The sequence below is a fragment of the Larimichthys crocea genome, chromosome I (assembly GCF_000972845.2).
Source record: "Larimichthys crocea isolate SSNF chromosome I, L_crocea_2.0, whole genome shotgun sequence".
Taxonomy (NCBI): Eukaryota; Metazoa; Chordata; class Actinopteri; family Sciaenidae; genus Larimichthys; species Larimichthys crocea.
In genome coordinates, this window is record NC_040011.1 from 14757504 (window position 1) to 14783049 (window position 25546).

Below are 25546 nucleotides of genomic sequence, written 5' to 3' on the forward strand. Positions count from 1 at the left end.
GGCTTCAGAAGGGGAGAGGGGAGATAATCAATTGTCAGCGTGGTGATCTGTGGGCATTTTGAAATCTAGACTCAAAACAGTCAGCATCCTGACATGTTTGAACTTATTGACATTTGAAATGTAAAAAAAAGGGAAAGTGGAGGAGCGGAGAAAGGGAAGTCAGAAAGGAAGAGGAACAGTAGTCTGCTGGGAGAGGTCAAAGCTGTGCAGCCAAACACGTCATCGCCTCCCCACAGCCAGCCAGAGGTTGCTAAGGCAACACTAACTCTTTGCAAACCTCACAGCAAGCAGGTTGAAAGGGGGGGAGAAAGAGCTGCTGTGTCTGCAACTGCATGTTTTCATCTTTGCAGGCTCGTGTTTGTATGTTTGTTTGTGTGCATGTACGTATGCATGTATTTCTGACCAAGTGGGTGACTGCAGGCTGCTTGTGAGCCATCTATCAGTGTATTCTGGTTTTGTGGTTTTTGTGCTATGGTGTATGTTCTGTCGCATAAACCTGTTGCATAATAAGCTCTTATTTGCATTGTGTTGTTTCTAGGCGTGGGAATCTCACGGATCGATCCTTGGTGTCCCGTTTCTCTGCGGTGCGGTTAATGTTGTTATTAAGGTTATGTCTCCAGTGGTGGAGGACATCCTCTCTGCTGAAACATTAGCACCAGAGAAAAGCCTTGTTATCCAAAAAAACACTGTGCGGGTCTTTTGAAATGAACCAGACTGCATATCAACTTAGTTTCTTTACAGGCCCAAGTTGGCTGGGAGCCTTTGTAAAGTGCTGCAGTGTGAGTTGATCAGCTTGTGTGTTTTTTTTTCCGGAGTACGGTGCTAATGTCTGCTAGTCTCCATAAAATGCTTAACTTTCATCACAGAAATCTAATTATTAAGTCGTTAAAGATAAGATAACTCTGGCATGTGCATGCTGCACTATGCTCCTGCAGTTGATTTCTGCCTTTTTCTTGATAACTTTATCAACAACGTACAAAGTTTTCTGCACTTGTGAGTCAATGTAGAATTGTAAAGATTCCTCAATGAATCAACCCCCCCTCCCCTCCCACCTCTAGTCATTACCTGACAAGGCCTGACACATACACAAAGGCACTCACATGACTCCTGTTACATAAATTACTGCCTGCCTCTCTGCCTGCCTGGGTGAATGACGCTCAGAGCCCTAGGGCTCCTAACATTCCTACTGGACTCTTAAGTGGGTCATGCTTTGCTGGTGGAAAGAAGGCAGTAAAAGGCACAATGCCTCAGAGGCCTTAGGAGAGATCCAGTAGATTTCAGTAGCTCTGTGGTGCTACCTAAGGAAAAGCCACTCCCTACAGCCTCCTTTTAGGAGAGCTCAGCTCCTCTGACATCTTGACTTAGCTGTTATTTCATGTGCTGATTTTTAAGTTTAAGGCGTGATAAAGAAGCTCAGTGTCCACTGCTCAAAGTAGCCTGTGGCATATGCTTTGAACTGGGCGTGGAGCTTTTGTCTTGTGTACCCTAGGCCGTCATTTGCAAAAGTTTTGTGTTGTTTGAGTCACAGTTTTGAATGTAAATGTTTCATACAGACAGCACATTGTCATGTGATTGTGCTATCCAGGGAAATAGCACCAGGTTATTTGAATTACAAAGAATCTAGGTACAATTCTGCTACATAACCTACTTTTGCCTTTAGAAACGAGCCTCAAAGTAACCCTGATACGCAGAGCAGTTTGTTGACTTGACCAAGGAGAAGACAGCATTATTAAAAAGATTCTTGTTTCAGAGTTTTAAGTTAGGTGTTTTTCTGCTTCTTTGGCATGGCACAGAGACAAGTGAGCTTTGTTTAAGGATCATGCATGGTTCAGAGTGAATTTACAACATATCAGCAGATGCACCACATTTCCCTGTCTTACATAACGATGGGTTGCCTGCCCCCTTTTCAGGACAGAAGGCTTCTTGTTGTCTAAATGAAAAGCAGGACAAAAACATGCCCTCACATTTCTCCAAGCAGTCTGTTTGTTTGTTTTTGAGGTAATCCAGGGTCGTAGCCTAGCCAACAAATTTTCTGGGGGGAAAGCAAGTATGAGAGGAGAGAGAGATGGAGAGCTGTTAGCTGGCTTCAGTATGAATTTATCCAGAGGCCCAGAGTTTGATGCTAGCTAGACTTGATGTTGCAGCCCAAAGGGACATGGTAAGTGTGTTACTGAACACAAAAGGAAATGGGTCAGGAGACAATCCTACCAGACTTTTCCAGGTTTACCCCATGCACGATGTGTGAGAGTCACACAGTGAGCGGACCACCACTGCCACCATCCCCAGAGACGTTTCTCTGTAGTTTAAAATATTTAAACACTTATTCACTTTTCATAAGAGCACATTAGAGCCAAATACTTATTTGTACTAAAACAACAGCAAATTTGTTGATTTATATGTAAGATGGCCTTATTTAGGTGTTCCAGACAGATACAGTAATGCCTGGGTTAAATACCGTTGATGTGAGTGCAGACACAATGAGGGAGTTTCACATATTAGAAGTCTCTCCCTGTATGCTAATCAGCCTGTCTAGTCCTGCAGATCTCTGATAACTTTGTGCAGTAGAAATCAGACACTGATGCGCCTCATCAATACACAACCAGTAGTGGGCGAAATTAAATGTTTTGATGCAATCTCAGTCACTTCCGTTAAACTTCAGGCTTTCAACTTTTGTCTTTCATCTTTGTAATTTTATATCTTGACATCTGCACATACACTAAATAATCCTTTGGTGACTTGCACATCAGAAGTCAAATGACTGTGCTAAAGGGTACCAGTGTCAACCCACCCCGCACACCCACATACTACGTATGTTTCGCAGTCACGTAGTAGCAGCCCTTGCTTAGTTAGTCTAATTGAGAATAAACGAGATGTACTGACTTTTTGTCAAAGTTTTCCTTTGAAGAAATCTGGCAATAAATGACACACTGCTTATATAAAGTCGGACACACGTCAAACATTACTTATTGGCCTCCATAACCTTTCATGGATAAGGTCTTCATAGACAAGATAACATGTTCTCTGACACGTATGCTCAAAGCCTTCAGGTTGCTGTCTTGTGATACACGGCAAATAGTGCGACACTACTAGTGTAACTTAAGCAGACGTATACCACACGTACTGTATCATAGCAAAATAAAGCTACACTCTTGCATCTGCACACCCCATTAGCACATGCACACATGCATGCACACGCTCCTGGATATACTTAGAGGCTTATTCCAAAAACAGCCCTCGGCGAAAGAGTGTGTGTGTTTGTGTGTGTTATGTAAGAGTAGAAGTGTAGAAGCTCTGCTCCTCCCAGCCCGCCATTCCATCTACTCAACGCCGTCTTCCTGACCTCAGATCCATAACTGTCACAGGAGCAAACAGGTGCCACCACTCTTACTCAATAGGCTTGTTGTGGCAAGCCGTTACCGTCGGCCCCTTCCAAACATGATTTAGCCCCCCCCCCCCTCGGCTCAGTTCAAGTTCTCTTTACAGCTACCTCTTGGAAAGCTTTAAAAAGCTTCTGCAAAGTGAGTTTCCAGGCACCAGTGTCATCAAAATACCAGCTCTCTTCTAACTACAGAGTGGCCAGGGGATTCTCCTTTTAAAGCCAGTTTATAGAAGTTTAATTATTCCAATGCTGCCCTGTTAAGTCAGATCACTGCATTTACTTCTGTTGTTGTTGTTGTTGTTGTTGTTGTTGTTGTCGTCATCGTCACTGCATACGTTTGAGACTTTGTTTGGTTTCTTGCCTCTGCGGAACCTTGATCATACACGCACATGTGTATTTCTCTTTCATTTCAAACTCCTATCTGGCAAGTCTTGTCGTAGCTTCAAAGAACAGATCTCCGTGGTTACCAGCTGGGCGTGGCAGAGTACGCAGCTGAAGCCCTCCAATAAGCACTGAAATGGCTTTGTCGCTCACCAAGGTGTCAGGCTGGTAAGGCGGGAGACGGATAAAAAGAAAGAGAGAGCTGTTGGTATAAACAGGCCTTACATAACTGGCCCGTGTTGATGCCAGGAGGCAGCCTGACAGCTGACAGGGAATGGAGGGAAAAAAATGGAAGCACAGAATAATCAGAAAGAAGGCTACCGCTGTGCCACCATGTTGAATCTGTAGAACAGAAGAGTGAATCATGAGTCGACGTAAACCTGCTGAGCTGAACATGACTGACAGCCGCAGGATCAGCAGAGCTCCCAGGGGGATTAATGGCTCTGTAGTGGGACACGTAGAGGGCTAAACTGCCTCAGGGGGAAAAGCTGATTGGCTGACTGACCATTTTCTTTAAAGAATGACTCAGCAGTCAATGGGGAGAAGCAGGGGCCATGTTTTGTACAGATTGTTCAAAATGGGTTGTTATCCAAGTTGTTATCTGAACCTGTTTCCTTGTCCAAGATAGCGCATCTTTGAATTTTATCTTATCACATTTCGTGATCTCTCGCCAGCTCAAAATCAACAATGAGGCAGTTAGCTGCACAAGTACAGCATGAACACTGTTCTCTTCCTCACTGACTGTTGATCAGGTATTTATGAATTTACTTCAGACATAGTCAGACCTTAAACCAGAAGATGTTAAAAATGAATTATAGATCCAAAAGTAAATTACCTATAAACCATATTCTTGTGATTCACAAATAGGCCAAAAGCTGATTTGTCATGTTTACCTTCATGTCAATCCTTGAGCTGCATCTCGACTTCATACCGGTTCTGATGCAATACCTGCAATTTGGTGCAGATCCAGACCTTTTCAATAACTTACAATACAATACAAAACAAAAATTATTTATCAAATTTCTTAAAGGTTAAATGTTTCGAACACAGCATGCACAAACAGCTATGCAAGAACTGCTAATTACCGAAATGAAATATGAAATTGACTAAATAGTGATTTATCTGAGTAGGTATTTGATGCCAACTTCTAATATTTGACAGTTTTTTATACTCTGTGCCACACACACATTTTTATAGAAGCCAACAAGTACTGAGGTTTTATGCCCAACCCTAGTATAACTGACTCTGCAGGCAGTGCAAAGAGCAACAGTTGTTGCATGCTTTACCTTTTTTGCCTTTGGCATGTATGACAGACAAGTGTTGACAAAATGATTCACTTTGCATAAAAGACTTACAGCCATAGTCATGAGTTCTATTTAATATGGTAATCTTATAAAGCTGCTATCCTGGAGCTGCAGTCGGGCTGCTTGCATAAGTCTTCTGCTGACTCTTAATCAGATCATTATCAATGAATGGCCCCATCTTGTCAACAACATGATGTTAACAGCTTGAAAAACAAGCAAGAAGAACTGTTGCATAAAAGAGGGAAGGAAAACAACTCGGATTTGCTTAATGTGCTGTGCTGTGCGCCACAGTTTATCTCCCACCCAGATTTAATAAGGACTTTCTTCAAGACTTCTCTGAGTTTTTGTCTGAGTTTATCCCAAAGTTTGATAAACTGTTGATTTGTGGAGACTTTAATATTTATGTTTGTTGTCCAGCAAATCAACTGGACAACAAATTCAAAGGCCTTTTAGATTATTTTGATCTTACTCAACCCGTTAATGCTCCAACACATGAGTATGGGCACACTCTTGACTTGGCTTCCAGTTTCCCTCAGAGAAATAGTTGACACTGCTATCTCGGATCACCTCCCCGTTGTTTTCGACTTTGCTGCCCCCCCACCTGCCCATAAGCCAGTTTCCCCAGCTTGCAGATGCCGAATCTTTACTCCATCAATGGCTGGGGAGTTTGCTGCTGCCTTAAGGAACTCACAGCTGCTTGATGACTGTTGGCTGGTTCCTCCCCTTTGTCCAGACAGCCTACTCTCCACTTTCCATTCAACATGTTGCGATTCTTGACTCTGTTGCCCCTTTTTGGCAAAAAACTACCAAAAGTTAGATCCCTGGTTGAATGACCACACCCGTCTGCTCAGACAACAATGCAGACAGGCTGAACGGCGGTGGAAAAAGGATAAACTGCATGTATCCCTGGGCTAGTTAAGGGACAGTTTGGCTGCCTACCAGAGAGCTCTAAAGAAAGCCAAGTCCAAATATTTGTCCTCCATCATAGCTAACAGCTCCCATCACCCAAGACTGCTATTTAATACTATTGATTCTGTCGTTAATCCACACCCCACTGTCCTGTCCGATGCCTTCACTGCAACCTGAGAGGCAGAATATCTGTAATATGAATATGCCCCTTAATGATGTCTGTGCTCCTCTGGCACAGACTGCTATTTTTGAGCGGTTTGAGACCATTTCTCTGTCGTCTTTTACTAAGGTGGTTAGTGCCATGAAAGCCACAAACTGTCCCTTAGATATGATTCCAGCCAAGTTTTTGAAGGAGGTTCTGAGTTCTGTTGGGTCAAGTCTGCTTGTTTTTATAAACACTTGTCTTAGCGCAGGGTCTGTTCCAGCTATGGATAGGCCCCTCCTAAAAAAAACGCATCTTGACCCCTCTGTGCTCTCCAATTTTAGACCTGTCTCCCACTTGCCTTTTCTTTCTAAGGTTTTAGAAAAAAAGTTGTTTTTATTCAATTACAGACATTTTTGGAGATCACTTCTATTCTTGATAAATTTCAGTCTGGATTTAGATCCCAACATAGCACCGAGTCAGCACTGTTAAAGGTGCACAGTGATATTGCCTTGTCTGTGGATGCTGGGAATCCTGCTGTGCTGGTGCTGCTGGACCTCACAGCAGCCTTTGACACAGTCGACGCAGTCGATGCAGTCCTTGTGTCTCGCCTAGAGCAGCACGTTGGCATCCGTGGCACCGCTCTCCAGTGGTTTAGGTCATACCTGGCAAACAGGAGTTTTTCTGTCGTGATTGGTGACCACTTCTCCTCAAGTGCATCCCTGCCCTGTGGGGTGCCACAGGGATCTATTCTCGGCCACATTCTGTTTTCATTGCCCCTCTGTTTAAATCACATGTCAAAAGTCTTGGTATAACATTTGATAATGGGCTCAAATTTGACAAACAGATTAGCTCTGTTGTCAGCACAAGCTTTTTTTAGCTTCATCTCTTAAGTTAAGTCTTTTCTCAGTCGGCAGGATCTCGAGAGGGCAATCCACGCTTTCATCAGTTCCAGACTACTGCAATGCCCTCTACATTGGCCCCAGTCAGTCCTCAATTTCTCGTCTCCGACTTGTGCAGAACGCTGCTGTCCGATTTTTAACAAGCACGTCCAGGCATGAACACATTACCCCTGTGCTGTTGTCACTCCACTGGCTTCCAGTCCATTTTAGAATTGATTTTAAATCACTCCACTGGCTTCCAGTCCATTTTAGAATTGATTTTAAACTTCTGCTGTTTGTTTTTAAACGCCATTAATGGCTTGGCCCCCTCTTACTTGTCAGAGATTTTAACTTTTCGCAACTGTGGCAGAGCCCTGCGCTCTTCGGGTCAGCTTCTGTTACAGGTCTCTAGGTCGAGATTTAAACGGTGGGGCGATCGTTCTTTTGCCATCGCTGCTCCCAGACTGTGGAACAAACTGCCCCCTGACACTCGCACCACTACTGATCTCCTTTTTAAATCAAAGCTTAAGACCCACTTTTTTAGATTGGCATTCAATTCTGACTAGGGCAGTACTGTTTCTTAGGGGTACTCATTCTGTCTGCTCCTTTCTATGTATTTCTGGAAGGCTTTTAATACCCTGCAGCGAGAACTTTGGGTACCGTTCAGCTATTGTAAAGGGCTATACAAATAAAGTTGATTTGATTTGATTTGATTTGATTTAACGCATTAAGTGTTCTGCATCCCTCAGGACTTGAATCAGGCGACTCTGCAGAGATTCTCACTAAATAGGTTTTCAAAGAGATTCTGTTCAGATAATATCACTTGGCGTGCATTGCATGTCTTTCTCCTATTTCAGAAACAAGTTGAGCTAAACCTGGAAAGAGGATTGTGTAACAGACTTTCAGAACTGCCCCAGAATCTATGTGATAACCCCCCCACCACCACCACCTTCCCACTCATGCACCAACCCACCTCCCTCTTTTGGACCCACCCTCCTCTCTCTCACACCACACGCTCACTTCGTGCCGTTCTGGCACTGAAAAGTAGGGCAGGGTTTTCCTCTCTCCCTCTCTCCAATGCTCACCCTCAGTGGGCTGATGTAACAGTGTTAGAGCTGAGGCGCCGTGTGCCCTCACTGTAACCACTCAGCTGATTACAGGTCTTATGTAAGGAGGGATTGTCGAGAGGAAAATGGGACAGAACATATGAGCCTGTAGCAGAAAAACAACAGCTCGGTGCATACAAGGCTTCCGAACAAGACAGCCCTTTGTGTAGTTCAGCTATAGGCAGAACATTTCCTTCATTACCTTGACTTCACAAGCTGCTTACTCATGCTGGATCAAACTTTTACCGTCACATTGTTGGAAAGCTCATAAAAGCACATATTTGTGCAATCACACAAATGTAGTTTTTATTGCAGTGCAAGCGAGGCGAGATTCTAACGTGTTTCTACAGCTGTGTATGTTTACCTGCATGTGCAAATGTGCTGTGTTGGCACGCCTTTGTTTGTGTGCATGCACACGTGCACTTGTAGAGTCGGTGCATGTACAGTAGCGTGTCCTCAGCAGGGTGTGTAGCTCTGTCTGTGTGTGCATGTGTTTGAGTTTGGCTGCATGTAAATCCCAAATGTTGTCTTTGCTGTTGCTTGCCTGTTAGTTAAGCGTTAACGCCCAGTATAGTTCTCAGGGTGCCAGAACCGTGTTCTGCCCAGGGAGCAGAGAGCAGAAGGTGTAAAATCAGGTGAGCCCTTGCATGTTTTTCTGGCACTGTGAAAGGAGGCTTATGTAACAGCTTCTAACAGAACCTCTGGCTCTCAGCACTGCGTAGCAACTATAAGAGAGACAATGAGACATTGATAAAAATGAAGGGAAAGAACTTACTAAATAAAATAAAAAAGCCCTGACCTGGAAAATGGTCTCTGATCAGTCTGGAAAAGAAATATTGCTGTTGATGCATGTTGAGAAAGCAGAAAATTATGTGTAAATGCCTCCATCTGGAGCAAAACTGTGTGGAGTGTATATTATATGCATTGTTGTCTTCTGTCTTATTGTTCTCCAGCGGTCATTCTTCCACCGTTTAACGGGGGACAACAAGTCAGAGAAATTCTTCAAGGTGTTTTATGAGCGCATGAAGCTGGCTCAGCAGGAGATTAAAGCCACTGTGACGGTCAATACTAGTGACCTGGGAAGCAAGAAGAAGGATGAGGAGCCACCAGACAAAGACACACCAGCACGCAAAAAAGGTGAGGGATGAGGTGTTCAGGTCACCAGCAGGATAGATTATATTCTTAATTTGAGAAGCGTTCAATCTGGGGAAACTGGACTTGGTTGTAGATCTGTGAATACGTTTCACCTCCAATGTAAGATCACCTGAGATCTGGTGTGAATGACAGTCATTAAGGTCACCTGAGCTCAGGTGTGGATGACAGTCATCAATGGTCAATAGAGGAGGAGGCCCTTAGACACCACTTATCTCTTCCCCACCTACAATGTTGTCCTTTGATCCCTTTCCAGGAGATTAAACAACAATTGACACTTGGCTTCATGTGACTCAAACAATTGACGTTCACACTGGACCTCAGGCAACCTTAGCGACTGTCGTTCACACTGGACCTCAGGTGACCTTAGCGACTGTCGTTCACACTGGACCTCTGGTGACCTTAGCGACTGTCGTTCACACTGGACCTCTGGTGACCTTAGCGACTTCCGTTCACACTGGACCTTAGGTCATCTTAACAATTGTTGTTCACACTGGACCTTATGTTATCTTAACAATTGTCATTCACACTGGACCTTAGGTTATCTTAACAATTGTCGTTCACACTGGACCCTAGGTTATCTTAACGATTGGCGTTCACACTGGACCTTAGGTTATCTTAACGATTGTCGTTCATAGTGAACCTCTGGTGCCCTTAACGACTCAGACAACAGTCACAACATCAAGAAGCAGTGGAAGTGGCAACAGTGGTCTGGGTTAACAATCCCACCTATGACAAATACCTAGGTTTCCCCACCAGTCAGTCAGAACTGAAGAAGCCTCTTGGATGAGAGGTAAAATGTCTTCACAGATTGACAACCAAGTCTAGCTGCCCCAGAAAGATGACCTGGACAACTGACAACCTTCACAGAATCATATTTGTATATTTGTATATCATATATTTGTATACAGAAAAAAACAGACCCTATGCATGTAAGTGATGATACGAATCAGAACACGAATACGTGACCTGTCAAATGAACGTTCATACAGCATGAACAGTGTACTCTGGTCTGTGTTTGACTTACTGTCCTATACCTACGCTTAGTCAAAGACGTGCCAATTGTAGCAGTGGTAACGGAGGAGGTGAAGGAGCAGCTAATGGAAGCCTCAGCTGTCACCAAGAAGGCCTTTACAACCTACCGACGCGAGGCAGAAGCAGAGGAGCACCAAGCAGCCGCAGACGGCACCCCTGTCCCAACGGCTGATAAGAGCCAGGAGGAAGGCGAGATGAGTGTCATCATCACCATCATGCAGCCTATCTTGCGCCTGATGCAGCTGCTCTGTGAGAACCACAACAGAGATCTGCAGGTCAGCCATTACGCCGACTTGCTATCGCTGTAGGGCTTTTGTTTTCCCTAAACCCCCACCCTCATGGCCCATGACATGTTAACATTTCCTGACCTGTGTTCTAAATTTTTTTATCACCCCACATTGGTTATACAGAAATGAAACCATGTAGAAAATAGACACCAGTTGCAGAACTTCCTGATGCAGCTGTTTCCATATCTGGTATGTCTTGGTCTGGTTTCACTATGAGGAGTGTGTTGTTGTTGTTTAGTAATGACTAGCAGCCGAGACAGTTCTTTATTCTTGCACTGATACTATTTACACCCCAAACCACGGCAGGCCTTCATTAAATGATAGTTTGCTCAGTGCTGAATCATTCTGTCTTGTCCATCCTGACCTAGCATGTGTGCAAGATATTGATTTACTGCTAGCCATACACAGATGATCAATTCATTGAGATGTTACTGTTCCTTTCAAAAACGTGGAGTAAGTGTGTGGCTGCCAACAGCTTACATAAGAAGACAAAAGTACAATGAGCCTCACAACTCTTAACTTTTTATATTTATTTCTCACTTCAGTGAAAAAAAGAAAATGTTGGAAAGAAATGTGTTTGAGTCAGTAGAAGCTTAAAGGAGTGTTTCTAGTACCAACTGACCAAAACTAATCAGCTTGCTTTAACTCTGAACTCAACATCAAGTCTGACAGTCTTTTTCTTATATGTAGTTAAAAGCAACACACAGTCTGTCCGATAAACATATACCACACTGCCCAAATACATGAGAATAACATGAGTCCAGAAAGAAGGATATGTATACTTATTGACCATTTTATCTGCATTCATTTCCAGAACTTTCTGCGCAACCAGAATAACAAGAACAACTATAATCTGGTGTGTGAGACACTTCAGTTCCTGGACTGTATCTGTGGCAGCACCACAGGGGGACTGGGGCTTCTGGGACTCTACATCAATGAGAAGAACGTAGGACTCATCAACCAGACTGTGGAGAGCTTGACTGAATATTGTCAAGGTCCCTGCCATGAGAACCAGGTGATACATGTATACACAGAACATGAGTGTACTTTTATCCATGTGTGTTTAGTCTGTAGTTTTGTCTGTGTTGTCATTTAGCTAACTGCACAGAGCCGTTTTTTTCATTTGGATGTTAAAATGTGGTTATCAAATTATCCTCAGGTTACGTCAGAATGGCCTTTCATTTTAGTAATCATGCTGGTGGTTTTGTGTGGGTAGTACTGCAATTAGTCCTGAGCATTTGTCTTTTCAAGCCCAGTGCTCAGCTGCTACACCGAAGCCATGCAGTCACTCGCCTCTCTTCAATAGTGTAATATTGGTGCCCTCTGGGCAGTGTGCCCGTATTTGTTCTTTGGTATGGATTAACATCATTTGGTCTTCTCACACGATGGTGGCATCCTCTGTTCAAGCCTCAGTGGGGTCATTCTATGGCAAGTGTGAAACTGGTATGACTAAACAAGCAACAGTCTAAATGCAGTCACTGTTTGAACTGGTCTCAGTTCCCTCAAACGGCGCTCGAAGGACGACTGCCAGACATAACAAAGCTCTTTGTTCATATCTACTGAGACGAAAAAGGGAGGGGCCGAAGTGCTAAAATTATTTTTTTGTGTGGTATTAAGTGTCTTTTTTAAATTGCTCCAAACCATCTGACTGCCACAAGCCATTGTCTAGTTTTGGGTCATGGCCCGTGCTTTGGCAAAATACATAAATAAAACTATAATTTGTGAGTCAAAGCTGATTCTCTTGAGACCTTTCCGATATTATTATGAAATATGTCTCACTTCAGACAGCACATGACTGTGTTGGTAAACTTAAGAGGATTTTATTGATACGGAGCACCAGACCAGACACAAATCGGTCTGTTTATGAAATATTTAAATGTCTGACAGATAAACTTCATATCTGGAAAGCTGTTGAGGTTATAAGTTAGTTTGAAGTTTACTGTAAATGTATCACATTCTATCAACTGAAAAACACTTAAATAAAAATAAATAAATACAGCATATTGTTTTGCTCTAGGCAAGTTAGATTCTTTCCAAGATTTCTTATGCACCATTTGGAACTTTGATGACAAATGGTCCTAGCATCTGTGTTTTGATTTCAGTTTATTTAAAAGCCAGATCAGTAATTTTGTGTCATGAGTCACGAGTGTGGGAAACTGTCTGACCTCTAGATTAATAGATCAGAGACTGTTTATTATGTTATCATATGTGAAAATACCAGCCTCTTCCAGCTGCATCAGAAAACATTCCGTATTAGAGTATCCTCACTTCAATAACGATGCTGCTGCTGGTTAAAACTGGTAACTCTTGTGTTCCAGTCTGAGCTTTCATTTACTTTGATTTCATTTCTCAGAACTGCATTGCTACTCATGAATGCAATGGCATTGACATCATCATCGCTCTCATCCTCAATGATATCAACCCCCTTGGCAAGAAGAGGATGGATCTCGTGCTGGAACTCAAAGTGAGTGATTGTCGATCAGTTCACAGTCTGAACTCACAGGTAAAGAAAATGAGATGATTCTGTTCATCTGCACTTCTTTCATCTTCATCTTCATCTTTTTATAGAATAATGCCTCCAAGCTTCTCCTGGCAATTATGGAGAGTCGCCATGACAGCGAGAACGCTGAGAGGATACTGTACAACATGAGGCCTAAAGAGCTGGTGCGTAAGACACCGTACAAATCATCACAGAGTTTAAATGGATGTTATCTGACAGCCTTCGGTCTCGCAGGTGGAAGTGATCAAAAAGGCCTACATGCAGGGTGAGATAGAGGTGGAGGAGCCTGCAGAAGGTGAGGATGGAGAGGAGGAGCACTCTGCGTCTCCACGCAACGTTGGTCATAACATCTACATCTTGGCACATCAAGTAAGCTGACAACTATCTGTAAAAACTGCATGTAGACAGACCTGCACATAATATAGTACCGGGGTTCCCAACCCGCGGACCGGGGTCCGGATCCGGACCGGATCGCCATATCATCCGGACCCGAGATTAATTGTAGAATTTTTTTTTTTTTTTTTTTGACAGGCGAGTCTATTTCATGCCGTAACATTACTTTTCCCTATCCAAGCACTGCACTGAGCAAGCAAGCATTGGAAGGTACCAACCAATCGTGTGAGAGTCATACTACCCATGTGATTCTATCTAGCCAATGAAATCGCCACCTTGAATTCAGAGCGAGGTGCTACGAGAGTCTCTGTAACAGGGGTCGGCAATTAGCGGCCCGCGGGCCAAAACTGGCCCGCCATCAATTATATCTGGCCCGCTAGATGACGTTGATTTATTTTAAAATATATATATTTAAATATATCTTTTAAACCTCATGTTTCCTGTCAAAATACAACAATTCCACAGATTTCACAACATTTATTGAAAAGTAGCTGATAAGTAACGTGACAACAGCCAGAACATCCTCGCAGCCTCTTTACTACGCACAGGTCGGAACACTAATTGGCACGTGCGTGCGCTGTAACCTGTGGAAAGTAAAAGTGTCCTGTGGCCCTCTTGTGACGGACAACGTGAACAAATGTGTTTTCATTAAATGAAAAAAACAAAACCAAACAAGGTCGGCTCAAATATCAAAAATGAATGTGAATGCACATCAGCGGCAGATCTGCGCTGCTGTATACATTAGTTACGGCACGTTGCTAGGGCAGGTTGCCTGTTTCATGACAGACGCAGTGGGCGTAAACGAAATCCGCGAAGTAAGTACAATTATCATACATGTTTTAAGGCCGTAAAACCCCTAACCACACACTTTTATACACCTTATTACACGCCTTATGACCCCCCCCCCCCGCGCATGGTCATGGCCCGCGATGGAATTGTCAGAAAAAAAATTGGCCCGGGTCCAAACTTATTTGCCGACCCCTGATATAGTACATAGTTAGTGGAAACTCTGTGCCCTTACTGTTACTGTCATTTTCTGTCATTTCCTGCTAGAGGCACGTGATACCTGCCGTTCAGCTGTCATCTCCTCTTTTTTTAGCCCTCAGGCTGTGCACAGCTCAATAGCTGCGTCTGTTTAAAACATGATTTAGCTTAACAACAACAATTATAGTTACGCAACACCCACTGTCAATCCACACCCTGCAGCTTCGTGGTTGAATGGACAGAACGTCTTGCAGTCAAGCAAAGATCCCAGCATACCATCAACATTAACTCAGTATTGCAACACATTTCTGCCAGTAATAGAAACCGCTGTAATGATTATCTGTCATTGATCGGTTTATGATTGATTCAGTGGTGTTGTCGTTTCAGTTAGCACGTCACAACAAGGAACTGCAGGCTATGTTGAAGCCAGGAGGGACGTATGGAGAGGGCGATGAGGCCCTGGAGTTCTATGCCAAACATACAGCTCAGATTGAGGTCAGTCATCACGTCCACGTCCAAACTTGCCTGTGCCATTTTGGATCTGCTCCTCATCATCTCTGGGTTTTATTTTTGACTTTACTTGTGAAACATTCCCATAATTTCTCTTTTGTCTGCCGACTATCCGACATCACATCTGTGTTAGCCGCGGAGGATTGCGACATGTTTTGGCGTCACAATTGACCTGAGGCATGTGATGATGTTTTTCTTGGCCTGCTATTCAGTCTCATTGTGTACCTTGACAGAATGGCAAGCACCTTTGGCATGTTTGCACGTTTTCCGCGTGTGTACTCAATGAAAGGAAGGAATGCTGATTGTTGACAATGTTCTCACCTTAAGTTGCTGGTTCAGTTCATCAACTGCTTTTATATAAACAAAACAAGAAAAAAGTACAGTTTGTCACAATAACAAGTCAGATCATATGAATCAGTGAGTGACGACAGCTCAGTAGTTGTAATATGTGCTGACTGATGGCTGTGTCCAGATTGTACGGCTGGATCGCACCATGGAGCAGATAGTTTTTCCCGTGCCCAACATCTGCGAGTTCCTCACCCAAGAATCCAAGCTGCGTGTCTACTACACCACAGAGCGGGACGAGCAAGGCAGCAAAATCAATGATTTCTTCCTGCGCTCTGAAGACCTCTTCAATGAAATGAACTGGCAGAAGAAGCTGCGAGGTACTCAAGAGGCTACTGGTAACACAAACACAGTTCCCTGTGCGTCCATCTCCTCAACTTTTTATCTCTAATTCCTGGTTTATATGCCATCCTCTTGCATCCCTCCAGGCCCTTAAGGCCCCCACTCCCTCCCATGAATGGGAAGCAGATACTAAAGCCTCTTTCACACAAACACGTCATAAACATGAGGTTAATTCAGTGTGTTGTTGTGATCTGTTAGTAGGAACTAGAGAAAAAAAAATTCCTGCACACCACTCTGGCAATTCGCCAAGTCAAGACTTTGGAAAATATTTCAAACTCTTCCTCCACACCTCTAGCGTGATCAAAAGCCAGAACACACAGCACAGTCAAGGACAAAAAGGTCCCAGCCACCAAAGAAAGCTTGTTTCAGAATCTATTTCTGATGTTGTGATTATAAAAATGGTAGGGCAGGAAATATAAAGTGTTTTAAGCCCCCTTTGAAGGTATGTCTGTGGTGTCTAACATGTTTGCAGCACTAAAGCACCATGGACGACTAGCTGTGATAAAAAACCACACAGCAACAAGAGCAACCACAGTCGCAGTGCCTGGCACTCCAGGAACTTCAAATATGATGTCACAAAGAAAGAAAACTTATCACAGACACACAGATGTTAGACCCTCAGACAGATCTAACTCATAACTTGAAGTTTCAGTTGCACTAACCACAGAACTCTCAGGTTGTTCTTCTCAGCAGGTGAACAGAACACGATGTAAAAAGCCAAACCTTGACTTTCATGTCTGAGTTTTTTATTAAACAATAAACTGTTCACTGAGTAAAACAAATTTACATGATAAAATAAATTGCTGGGATAACTTGTTAACCTGATAACTTGTAGGAATCTGAGTCATCTGAATCACCTTTTAAAATCCATCATTTAGCCAGCATCTGTGAGACTACTGTCCTTCTTTGGTGTCCATATATGTGAAAGAGGCTACACTCTGCTCCCTTTACTCTGAACCCTGGAGAGATGGAAGTAGAGAAAGCATGTAAATCGTGTTAAGCAACTTATCAACTTATTAATGTAAAAGTTAATCAAAGGTATTATAACAGAATTGTTCTATAAACTAATCTGATGTTCTGCAGCCAGGGAAGAATGATATGAGCTCTGTGAGTGTGATGTAGTGAATGATTGATATGTTCCACATTGTAAACCCATTCACTAAAATGTCCTTACTATGGAATTCACACAGGGTGTCTGTGTGTTCTTTGTCTGTACATTTAGTAAGGGAGGATTTAACTCAAGAAGCTGGGATTCATATGGTCACAGAATATTAGCTTTTACACCATTGCCACTTTTAATGTAGTGGTACCATAAATGGTGCTATAGGAGCTAAAACTGTGAACTTTCCAGCATGAACAATCGATCAACTTGTGTTTGAGAGGTCAGTGTTTGAAGCCTGTCCCGTGACTTTATTTTATTTAATTATTTCAATTTAATTCATTAAAAAGTTCATTTTTTGGTATGTCTGCTTCATTATGAGGAATCTACTGTAAACAGGGACAGGGGAGAGATAACAGAGTAACGGATGTGATGTGTAATAAAGTTCCTTGGCATATCTTAGCCAGCTGAGTTAGCAGGTTGCACCAAGTCTGTCGCGTATTAGTGGAATTAATGGGTCGACTCGCTTTGTCTTCTTCGCCAGTTTAAGTTCTTATGTGACTCGACTTTTCTTAGAAAAAGGTCGTGAATGCGACAGCTCTGAATCAGTAGGTGCAAGATCACTGTTTTTCATAGGGATGCAGACTTGAACGCTACTCTGAGTTTCCTTTCAGCAGAATAGGTCCCTGTTGACCCTTGCCTGATTTCTCTGTCAGCTGCTAAAGTGAAGTGATGTGGTTTAGAAGCATGTTGTGGCCTGTCTCACTGTCAGGCCTGAAGGAACGCGGTTTGTCTATAATGTGATAAAAACATGACGGCAACCACCTCTCTCCTATGCGAATGAATCAGCACAGCTGGAGATCATATTGTTCTGCTGATGCTAACCACTTGCCACGGATACCATGACTTGTGTTGCTAAAAGTCCCCACCCGCAGTTCTTCTTTTCTAATGAACAGTCAAGCTCAAAATAGTTAGCCATGATACTGATCTCCTGACCAAGGTCTGAGTAGGCTCTGTGTGGGTGTGTGTGTGTGTGTGAGACCTAAAAGTAGAAAATTGCATAGTGTATGTGAAACTGTTAAATAGAAATGATTTTTGCTCGAGTGAATCCTCTGTGTGCACTTTTTGGTGCTTAACCCCTCTTTGAACCACAGAGACCTCCCTGTGATTCTGTTTGATTAATGTGTTTCACCCCAAACTGAGTACACTTCTCAGTTCACTAAAATGACTCACCACTCAACTTTGGAGCGTTTAAAATTAGAGTGCACTTGATAGAACATGGCGAAAATGTTCTGTTGCATTGGAGAAACATGACAGACATTTGGCCCTGGAATTATTTATTTTAGTCAGAGCACGAAAGAAAATTCATCTTCCATCCCCATCTTTGTCTTAGCTTTGACTACAGTTAATTTAAAATGAGACGAATAGCTCAAAAAGTGCATCATCTTGGTGTGAAACACTGTGAAGTCACTATGTGTTACATAAATTGTGCTTGATGTTGTGCACCATTAATGTGTTTGGATGCCGCAGTGTTCTCTCAGCAGTACAATGACCTGTGCTAATGTGCTTCAATACACTGTCCTCCAGCTCAGCCCATCCTGTACTGGTGCTCCAGGAACATGTCATTCTGGAGCAGTATCTCCTTCAACCTGGCTGTGCTCATGAACCTGCTCGTGGCCTTCTTCTACCCCCTGGAGGGTGTCCGCGGAGGTCAGTCTGCTAAAGTCTTCAAATTTCACTTTTGTTTACCCCTTTAACACTGGGAGAGCAACAGGTTGTTCAATGGAGCTGGTTGTATTTGTGTGTGTATATGCACTGTGGTTAACACAATGAGTGTGACTAATATCACACAGGAAATTGGAGTGAGTGGCACAAACATGGCCAGGGGTGGGGCAGGAGGCACATAGAACATATTGTGCTTTGCCAGAAACCTGTATGGCAACGCTGAAGAAGAAAATAAACTGGGCCATGGCTTGTTAAGCTCTTTTGTTTTAGGGTATGGAGGGACAGCATCACACCTTTGCATGTTACACCCTCCAGGTGCAGCTCCTGGTTGCCAGGTAAAAAAAAAACATCCAGTGGTTCAGTGTATATAAGCCAGCAGTCCAACATGAAGTCCATCAGAAGTTCCTTTCAAATTAGTTTGAAAGCTTCTTTCTGGTATTTGGAGAGGAAGGGGCATTAAATCTGTCCAATTCGTCCACAGTAACTGCCAGGTGTGAAAATGAGCCGAGCACTGTCACAGTCACCTCCTCTCCTCTGTCTATGTCTGCAAATGACACAGTCAATTTAAAAAGCTTGAGCTTTGAGCTTAAATGGGTTTGTTTTCAGGTCTTGTCGAGTACCACTGCATATGTCAAATGTATATCAGTATGAAGCTTTTTGTGACTGTAGAAAAATCTGTTCAAATGTCAATAAAGTCGACGTTGGTTGGGACAGAAAACTGCGAGTTTGGAAAAAATCTGGATGTGAGGATTTAGAACTGTGGTCCATTACTCATCTCTGCTTGAGTCTAGATTAGCCACTACTAGCATAACAAATCAGAATCTCTCACCGCTGGCACATGAGTTGCATTCTGGGTAATGTAGGTGCCACGTATCAATATTTTTGTAAATATAATATTTTTCTGTCTAACAATGTTGCAGGGGTGCAATATTTAAATGATTAAATTGATTAAATATGTGTCAAGACCAAATGAACACGAGTGAAGGAGTAAAAAACAGAGTTAAATACAATGAGTTTAAATTTGTCTGATCATCTTATTGGGTATAAAGGAAAAATATTTTATATATATATATATATATATATATATATATATTTATTTATTTTTTGACTCCACGGACATCATCAAATTATTTGTTTTGTCAGTCAAACTGTTTAAAATCTCTAAAACACTGAATGTAAGATGGATAAAAAGTGGTAAGTTCTCATATTTTGTGAAGCAGGAAACCTCCCCTCCCCACTGCGCTGCACGTAGGCTCACGCGAGATCTTAGCGTTCCTCCACCTGCCAAATCCCACTTTAAACCTGGGCTTAAGAGTTCACCTCCCAGCATTTACAATCATAAATGTATTCAGTTTTTATTCATAGCAGCTGGAATTAGTCCAGGTCACATGCTTTAAGGTGCATTATTAGTGTTAAATGTGTCCAGGACTTTAAAGAACACTATGTGCTCTCGTGCCTGTGGTTAGGGTGTAGCCTCACACCTCCCTAACCAAAGTGAGTTTCACCACAAGTGGAGGTGTGATGAGAATGTAATCCAAGCTCAAGATTTGGATCTTGAACTGCACGGCGCTGTCACAAAAGATCAAGATGGATTTGTTCTAATTAGGTCCTGACCTGTTTATTGATACTGTACCTTCCCTGAGCTTGAACCCTGACTTAACATGTTATCAGATTTCTAGTCTCATTCTCACACTCTTGGTATGAGCAGTCTTCCCTTTCCACATGTATCACTTCTGGTAATTAGTTTGTATCTGTGTGTGTTTTGTGCGTATACAGACTCACGTAAATACTGTGGTCTCCCCAGAATCTCTAGCAGGAAACATGATGCCACGCTACTGACAGCGGAGTTTGAGATACTATTGAATGTGACACCTACCTGATAAGAGGCAGATATAAATACGACAGACCTCTTCCTTTACTCTCATGTAGTTCAAAATATTGGATCCTTTAATTAATCAATTCATCTGTGTCAAAACTGCTGTAGACCATGTCACAGATTAAAACTTAATGTAAACATTCAGTCAGTCTTATTAAATAAGAATGTAAAAGGTTATTTAAAATGACATGTTTCAGGCTTATAAATGCCACCAACATTCAAGGGATACTTATCACTAGAAAAACGTTGAAACATTCAACTTAATAAAATGGATTTAGCATTCTATTTTTTTTTTCTTAAAGATAATTTTTTGGGCTTTTTGAACCTTTATTTTGATAGTGACAGCTGAAGAGTGAGAGAGAGAGACTCTGCATATAACCATCGCGAGTTTTTAGATTCCATTAGTCGTAAACATGGAAATCTTCTACTATTCATACCATTCGATGTATACAGAGCATCACACTACATAACTTATTAATAATAGTATATAATATTGGTTATTGGTATCTGTGGTCAGCTCTAATATATATTAATAATTTCCTCAAGGATAAAGCATTTAAGTCAAAGTAATGTCAAATATACTGTAGTCTAATAAATATGTATAAAGAACTAATAGGTAAATATTTATGGATGGGTAAATCTGGTCGTCTGTCACATGGTGCACCAGACTGCTTTCGAGATAAATATTCATATGTCTCAGTGATACTAATTTATCTATGACAGGAGGTTTTTACAGACCAAAGGAATGAGTGACAAACCCGAGCATGTTCTTTTATGTGCAGTTTCAGTTTTCTGTTTGTTTTGCTGTCTCCTATTCCTTCCCTTTTTTCTCAGTTCTCCTTGAGGGCAGTATTTGTGGGGACACGAAAAGCCACAGCCGTTAAGGCCTGCATTGTTCCAGCGCAGAGTAGCAAAGAGAAGACACACATTGTGATTCACATAAACTTTCAATTGTTCTGCGTGGGGTCAAACGGCGAGGTCCCTTTTGTTTGAACTTCCTCACGGCAGTATAGAGGAGACAAAAAAAGAGGTTGTTAGCTTAGCTCTAGAAACTCTATGTGGTTTTCAGTGTCAAAGGTCTTCTGAGAGCTTAGCAGTTCATTCCAGGACACCAATGTTGGCTTCAGACTGAAACCACTTATCAAGGGAAGAGAGGGAAAAAAAAATTTGCCACTGTTAAGCTGCTCAAACGGGAATATTTAATGTCTACACAGATGCAAATAAACACACACAAATTATATGCACACGGTGCCCTGGACTCATATGCGCTCAGCCATCTCTTGTTAATATTCAAGCCAACTGCTTGTAAACCTTGAATAAACCAAACTAATCCAGTGAACTTCATTTGGGCATGAAAAGAATTTACTGCAAGTTTGACATTGAGACACATCTTACTTTGTTTTGTTTCATTTGCAGATTGCATTGACAATTTAAACACTGTAAAATCCTTTCAAACATTGTTGTATCAGCTGCACGCCTCACTCACATGTCGATAGTGGTTTGTTTAAAGACAAACTGTGGTTGGGAACTTTTCCCAGGAGTGGCCAGATGTGCTGAAGTCCTAGTGGAAAAAAAAAACACCTTGAATTACTCCAGGCTATACACCTTCTGTTGGCTAATGCTGTGTTTGTTTGGGGTCAGGTAAGTCCAGTTGTAGTCAAAGTGCCAGAACTACCACGTTGTCACAGGCGCTGCTCGAATGTAACATGCGAGTAAGAGCAGTCATCTGAGCTGTAGCTCAGATAGACATATGTAAAGTCACATTTTTGTTTGTGTGTAGAATTTACTTTGAAGTGTAAGTGGTTCAGTGTTAAGGTCAGCCTCTATCGTCTAATAGCTGCAGAGTAAGCAACTAAGGGTTGATGAATGGTCTTAGACTGGAGGTGTGTGACGTACAAGCTGCTGTGTCTGGGTTGGCTGCCAAGTCAAAGCGCTCAGGCGGCCTGCTACGATGCAGTACCAAGGACCATCCCTGATGAATGTAGCCGGAGCCAAGTGTATTTTTAGCCGACCGGGGGTTATGTAACAAGTACCTGTCATGTGATCTGTACATAGAGAGGCGAGAAGAAAGAGGCCTCAGAAGGGAGGGGATGGAGGGAGACGTTCAGAGTGGTGTTTTTGGTGCCTCAGTGAAAAGAAGAAAACTCGACCAAGGAATTAGATTAACACTAACAAAGTGACGCAGCCTTTCTGCTACATGCTGGGCAGGACTTGGCACTGAGCTAGTACCTGGTGAGCTCATGATGATGCTCTGCTGACCTGCAATGGTTGATGTGGAATATATAAAAAGGCCAACACACGCACACACAGAGGAAAAGACTTCTAAATATAAACGATTCATAAATTCATGATAGAGAACCAGTGGGATATCTTTGTCTGGTAACAATCCATGAAACACCATTCACAAATGATAGATAACAGCAGATCACCTGAATCATCTTGGTCTGAAGACTAGTCTCAAGACCACTTTTCGAAGGTCTCGGTCTCAATGCAGAACTGACCACATGTTTACATTTGTTTGGCTCAGTCTCAGACAAAGAGACCTCATGTAAAACTTGTGCTTCTAAAGAATAAGTGACTAATTTCTCATTTGAATTTTTGTTACCGTCAATGGCTGACACCCCCGCCCCCCTGCCTCCCTTCACATGCATTCCAAGTGAATGTGGGAGAAAGGAGAAGAAGCTGTGGCTGTCTGGGAGGGGATGTCAGACATATCTTTTCTAATAAAGATATGGCTGGGAGGTCTCGATGTACTCTATAGTCTTGGTCATGACTTGGTTGTAGTTTAGGTGCTATTGGTACCATTTTCTTTCTTTGCATTCAGTGTGTTGTTAAAAGTTGTGTTTTTGTAGTTGTGGTAAAAGTAGAGAAGAACGAACAAAAAAAAAACAAACGTTTTGTTGCACAGTTGCAGAGGAGTGGCATGTCTTGCTCATGAGTAGTTGAATAAGCCTGTTGTTGTCAGGGTAAAAAGAGAACAAAACACTCACATTTCACTTAAAATAGTTGGCTACTGGCTTTAATGATTGAATGGAAAGCCTCTCCCTAATGCAACTTCCTTCATCTTCAGGTACCCTGGAGCCCCATCTATCTGCCCTGCTGTGGATGGCCATGCTGGTCTCTCTGGCTATAGTCATCGTGTTGCCTCAGCCTCATGGCATCCGAGCACTTATTGCTTCCACTATACTGCGCCTCATCTTCTCTGTAGGCCTGGAGCCCACATTGCTCCTGCTTGGGGGTTTCAATGTAAGTGTGCATCACTGCAATGAGAATTTATACAGAACCCACATGCATGCTCAGATTTAGATATGCTTTATTGCCCAGTAGATGGTTGGCTGGAATGTTCCTTGGCAAAAGGCGCAGTCACATGCCAAACATTAACTAAACATTCAACTTGTTGATACAGGACGAACGTGTACACAGTGCTGGAACACAGCGACTCCCGGTAGTGTAACATCAAGCATTGACATTCATGATGTCACATTCAAGTGGCCATGTAGACTCACTTGGTTTAACAGTTGAGGTTACATTACAGCTGCTAATAGAAGTGTCACTCATGGCTGTTAGGTGTTGATGCATTCGGCAGGGAGATTCAACAGTATCTGGCAGTCAACCACATTCACTTTATTTTTAATGTTCTGAACAATAAGCGTTTTGAAAATCGTACCCAAAGGAGCCAATACTGATATGTAAGCCTTCCTTTCTCAGTTTGAACGTCCTGTGCACATTCATGACACGACATGACGTTGCTGTCTCTACATGTTGTCTCTGTGGTGTCCATTGTTCCCCAGTTATGTAATAAGGTCATCTTCCTGATGAGCTTTGTCGGGAACCGTGGAACCTTCACGCGCGGCTACAAAGCCATGATGATGGATGTGGAGTTCCTGTACCACCTGCTCTACCTGATAATCTGCAGCCTGGGGGTCTTCGTCCATGTCTTCTTTTACAGCCTGCTCGTACGTGAGCGCTCACAAAACATACATACGCGTTAACAACATGTCACGCAAAGAAACATGAGATGAAAGTTGGATTTAGATGCTATTTGATCAGTCATAAAGGTGCATGCATCTAGGGAATCCAAACACAATGTGTCCTTTGTCCACAAATGAGTCCACATGCTCAGATTTACGCACAGTTTCCTCGTTTTCTTGCACGTTTTCCACACACCTACTGTCCACACATCTCTGAATCCTTCCTCTTCCTGCAGCTCTTTGATCTGGTTTACCGAGAAGAGACCTTGCTGAACGTAATAAAGAGTGTGACCCGCAACGGCCGCTCCATTGTTCTGACGGCCGTGTTGGCGCTTATTCTCGTCTACCTCTTCTCCATTGTGGGCTATATCTTCTTCAAAGATGATTTCATTTTGGCCGTCGACAGGATACCCAACAAAACACTAGGTATGTTCAAATACAGATTTATCCTTATTTTCTTCCCACGACGAACATAAATTACTTCCCCTCCCTGACCCAGACAGTCAGACTGAAACATGGAATGTTTTTCTGCGGGACAAAAACACACACACACACACACACACACACACACACACACACACACACACACACACTGGATGTCTGAAAATACATGTAGTCAAAGTGAAGGATATCCTGTTTAAAGTACATGCATCAACTTTTATGACTATGCTTACCTTGCTTTTAGGATTACCAACAACTTCTGCACATAAAAGATGTTTCCATTAATTTGCATTGTGAATACAAATTGTGCAGTTGTGTAATGTCCTGTGTTCCCACCTGAATAGAGCATGGAGCCAGCATGGTGGGAGAGTTCTTCTCCGGTGGAGTGTGCCAGAAAGAAAATGGAGAGAACTGTTCAACAGAGGCTGTGATGGATGGTAGGTTGACAAAAGGGGGGGGGGGGGGGGGTGGACAGGGTTGAAGAGTTCTTTTTTAAGTTTGAAACCACGTGTTTGTGCATACATGCACAATCAAGTCCATCTGTCTGTGTATGTAGAGGCCATTATGTCCTCACAGACATCTTACACAGCCAGAGGAGATCCGTCCATTCAAGCTCTAAATCTGGGAGGCAAGGTGGTCATGAGATTAAACCAGGTTGGGGGCTTTCAGGGAGCTTGGTGAAACATGGAGGGGTTTAGACTCAGGAGACGGAGCCTAAGACCTGATGCAGGGTCCCTGGGTTGAGAGGTCAGGGATTAATTACCATCAGTTACCAGCAGGTCGA

At 42.7% G+C, this 25546-nt stretch overlaps 1 protein-coding gene across 9 annotated transcripts in view; it reads left to right on the plus strand.

Annotated features, from left to right (window-relative positions):
- The window catches only part of itpr1b (inositol 1,4,5-trisphosphate receptor, type 1b), an 82754-nt gene that overhangs the window by 45432 nt on the left and 11776 nt on the right, over window positions 1-25546 (plus strand). For 5 of the 9 annotated variants that reach the window (XM_019267298.2, XM_019267299.2, XM_019267302.2 and 2 more), the window contains 13 exons: window positions 9056-9239; window positions 10302-10564; window positions 11391-11591; window positions 12930-13040; window positions 13145-13240; window positions 13311-13445; window positions 14841-14948; window positions 15436-15667; window positions 18337-18459; window positions 23421-23596; window positions 24142-24306; window positions 24558-24747; window positions 25107-25199. In XM_019267298.2, the coding sequence (XP_019122843.1) occupies window positions 9056-9239; window positions 10302-10564; window positions 11391-11591; window positions 12930-13040; window positions 13145-13240; window positions 13311-13445; window positions 14841-14948; window positions 15436-15667; window positions 18337-18459; window positions 23421-23596; window positions 24142-24306; window positions 24558-24747; window positions 25107-25199 (2077 nt within the window). The remainder of the gene's footprint in view (window positions 1-9055; window positions 9240-10301; window positions 10565-11390; window positions 11592-12929; window positions 13041-13144; window positions 13241-13310; window positions 13446-14840; window positions 14949-15435; window positions 15668-18336; window positions 18460-23420; window positions 23597-24141; window positions 24307-24557; window positions 24748-25106; window positions 25200-25546) is intronic. The other 4 variants (XM_019267301.2, XM_027273613.1, XM_027273657.1 and 1 more) reach the window with 1 other exon arrangement.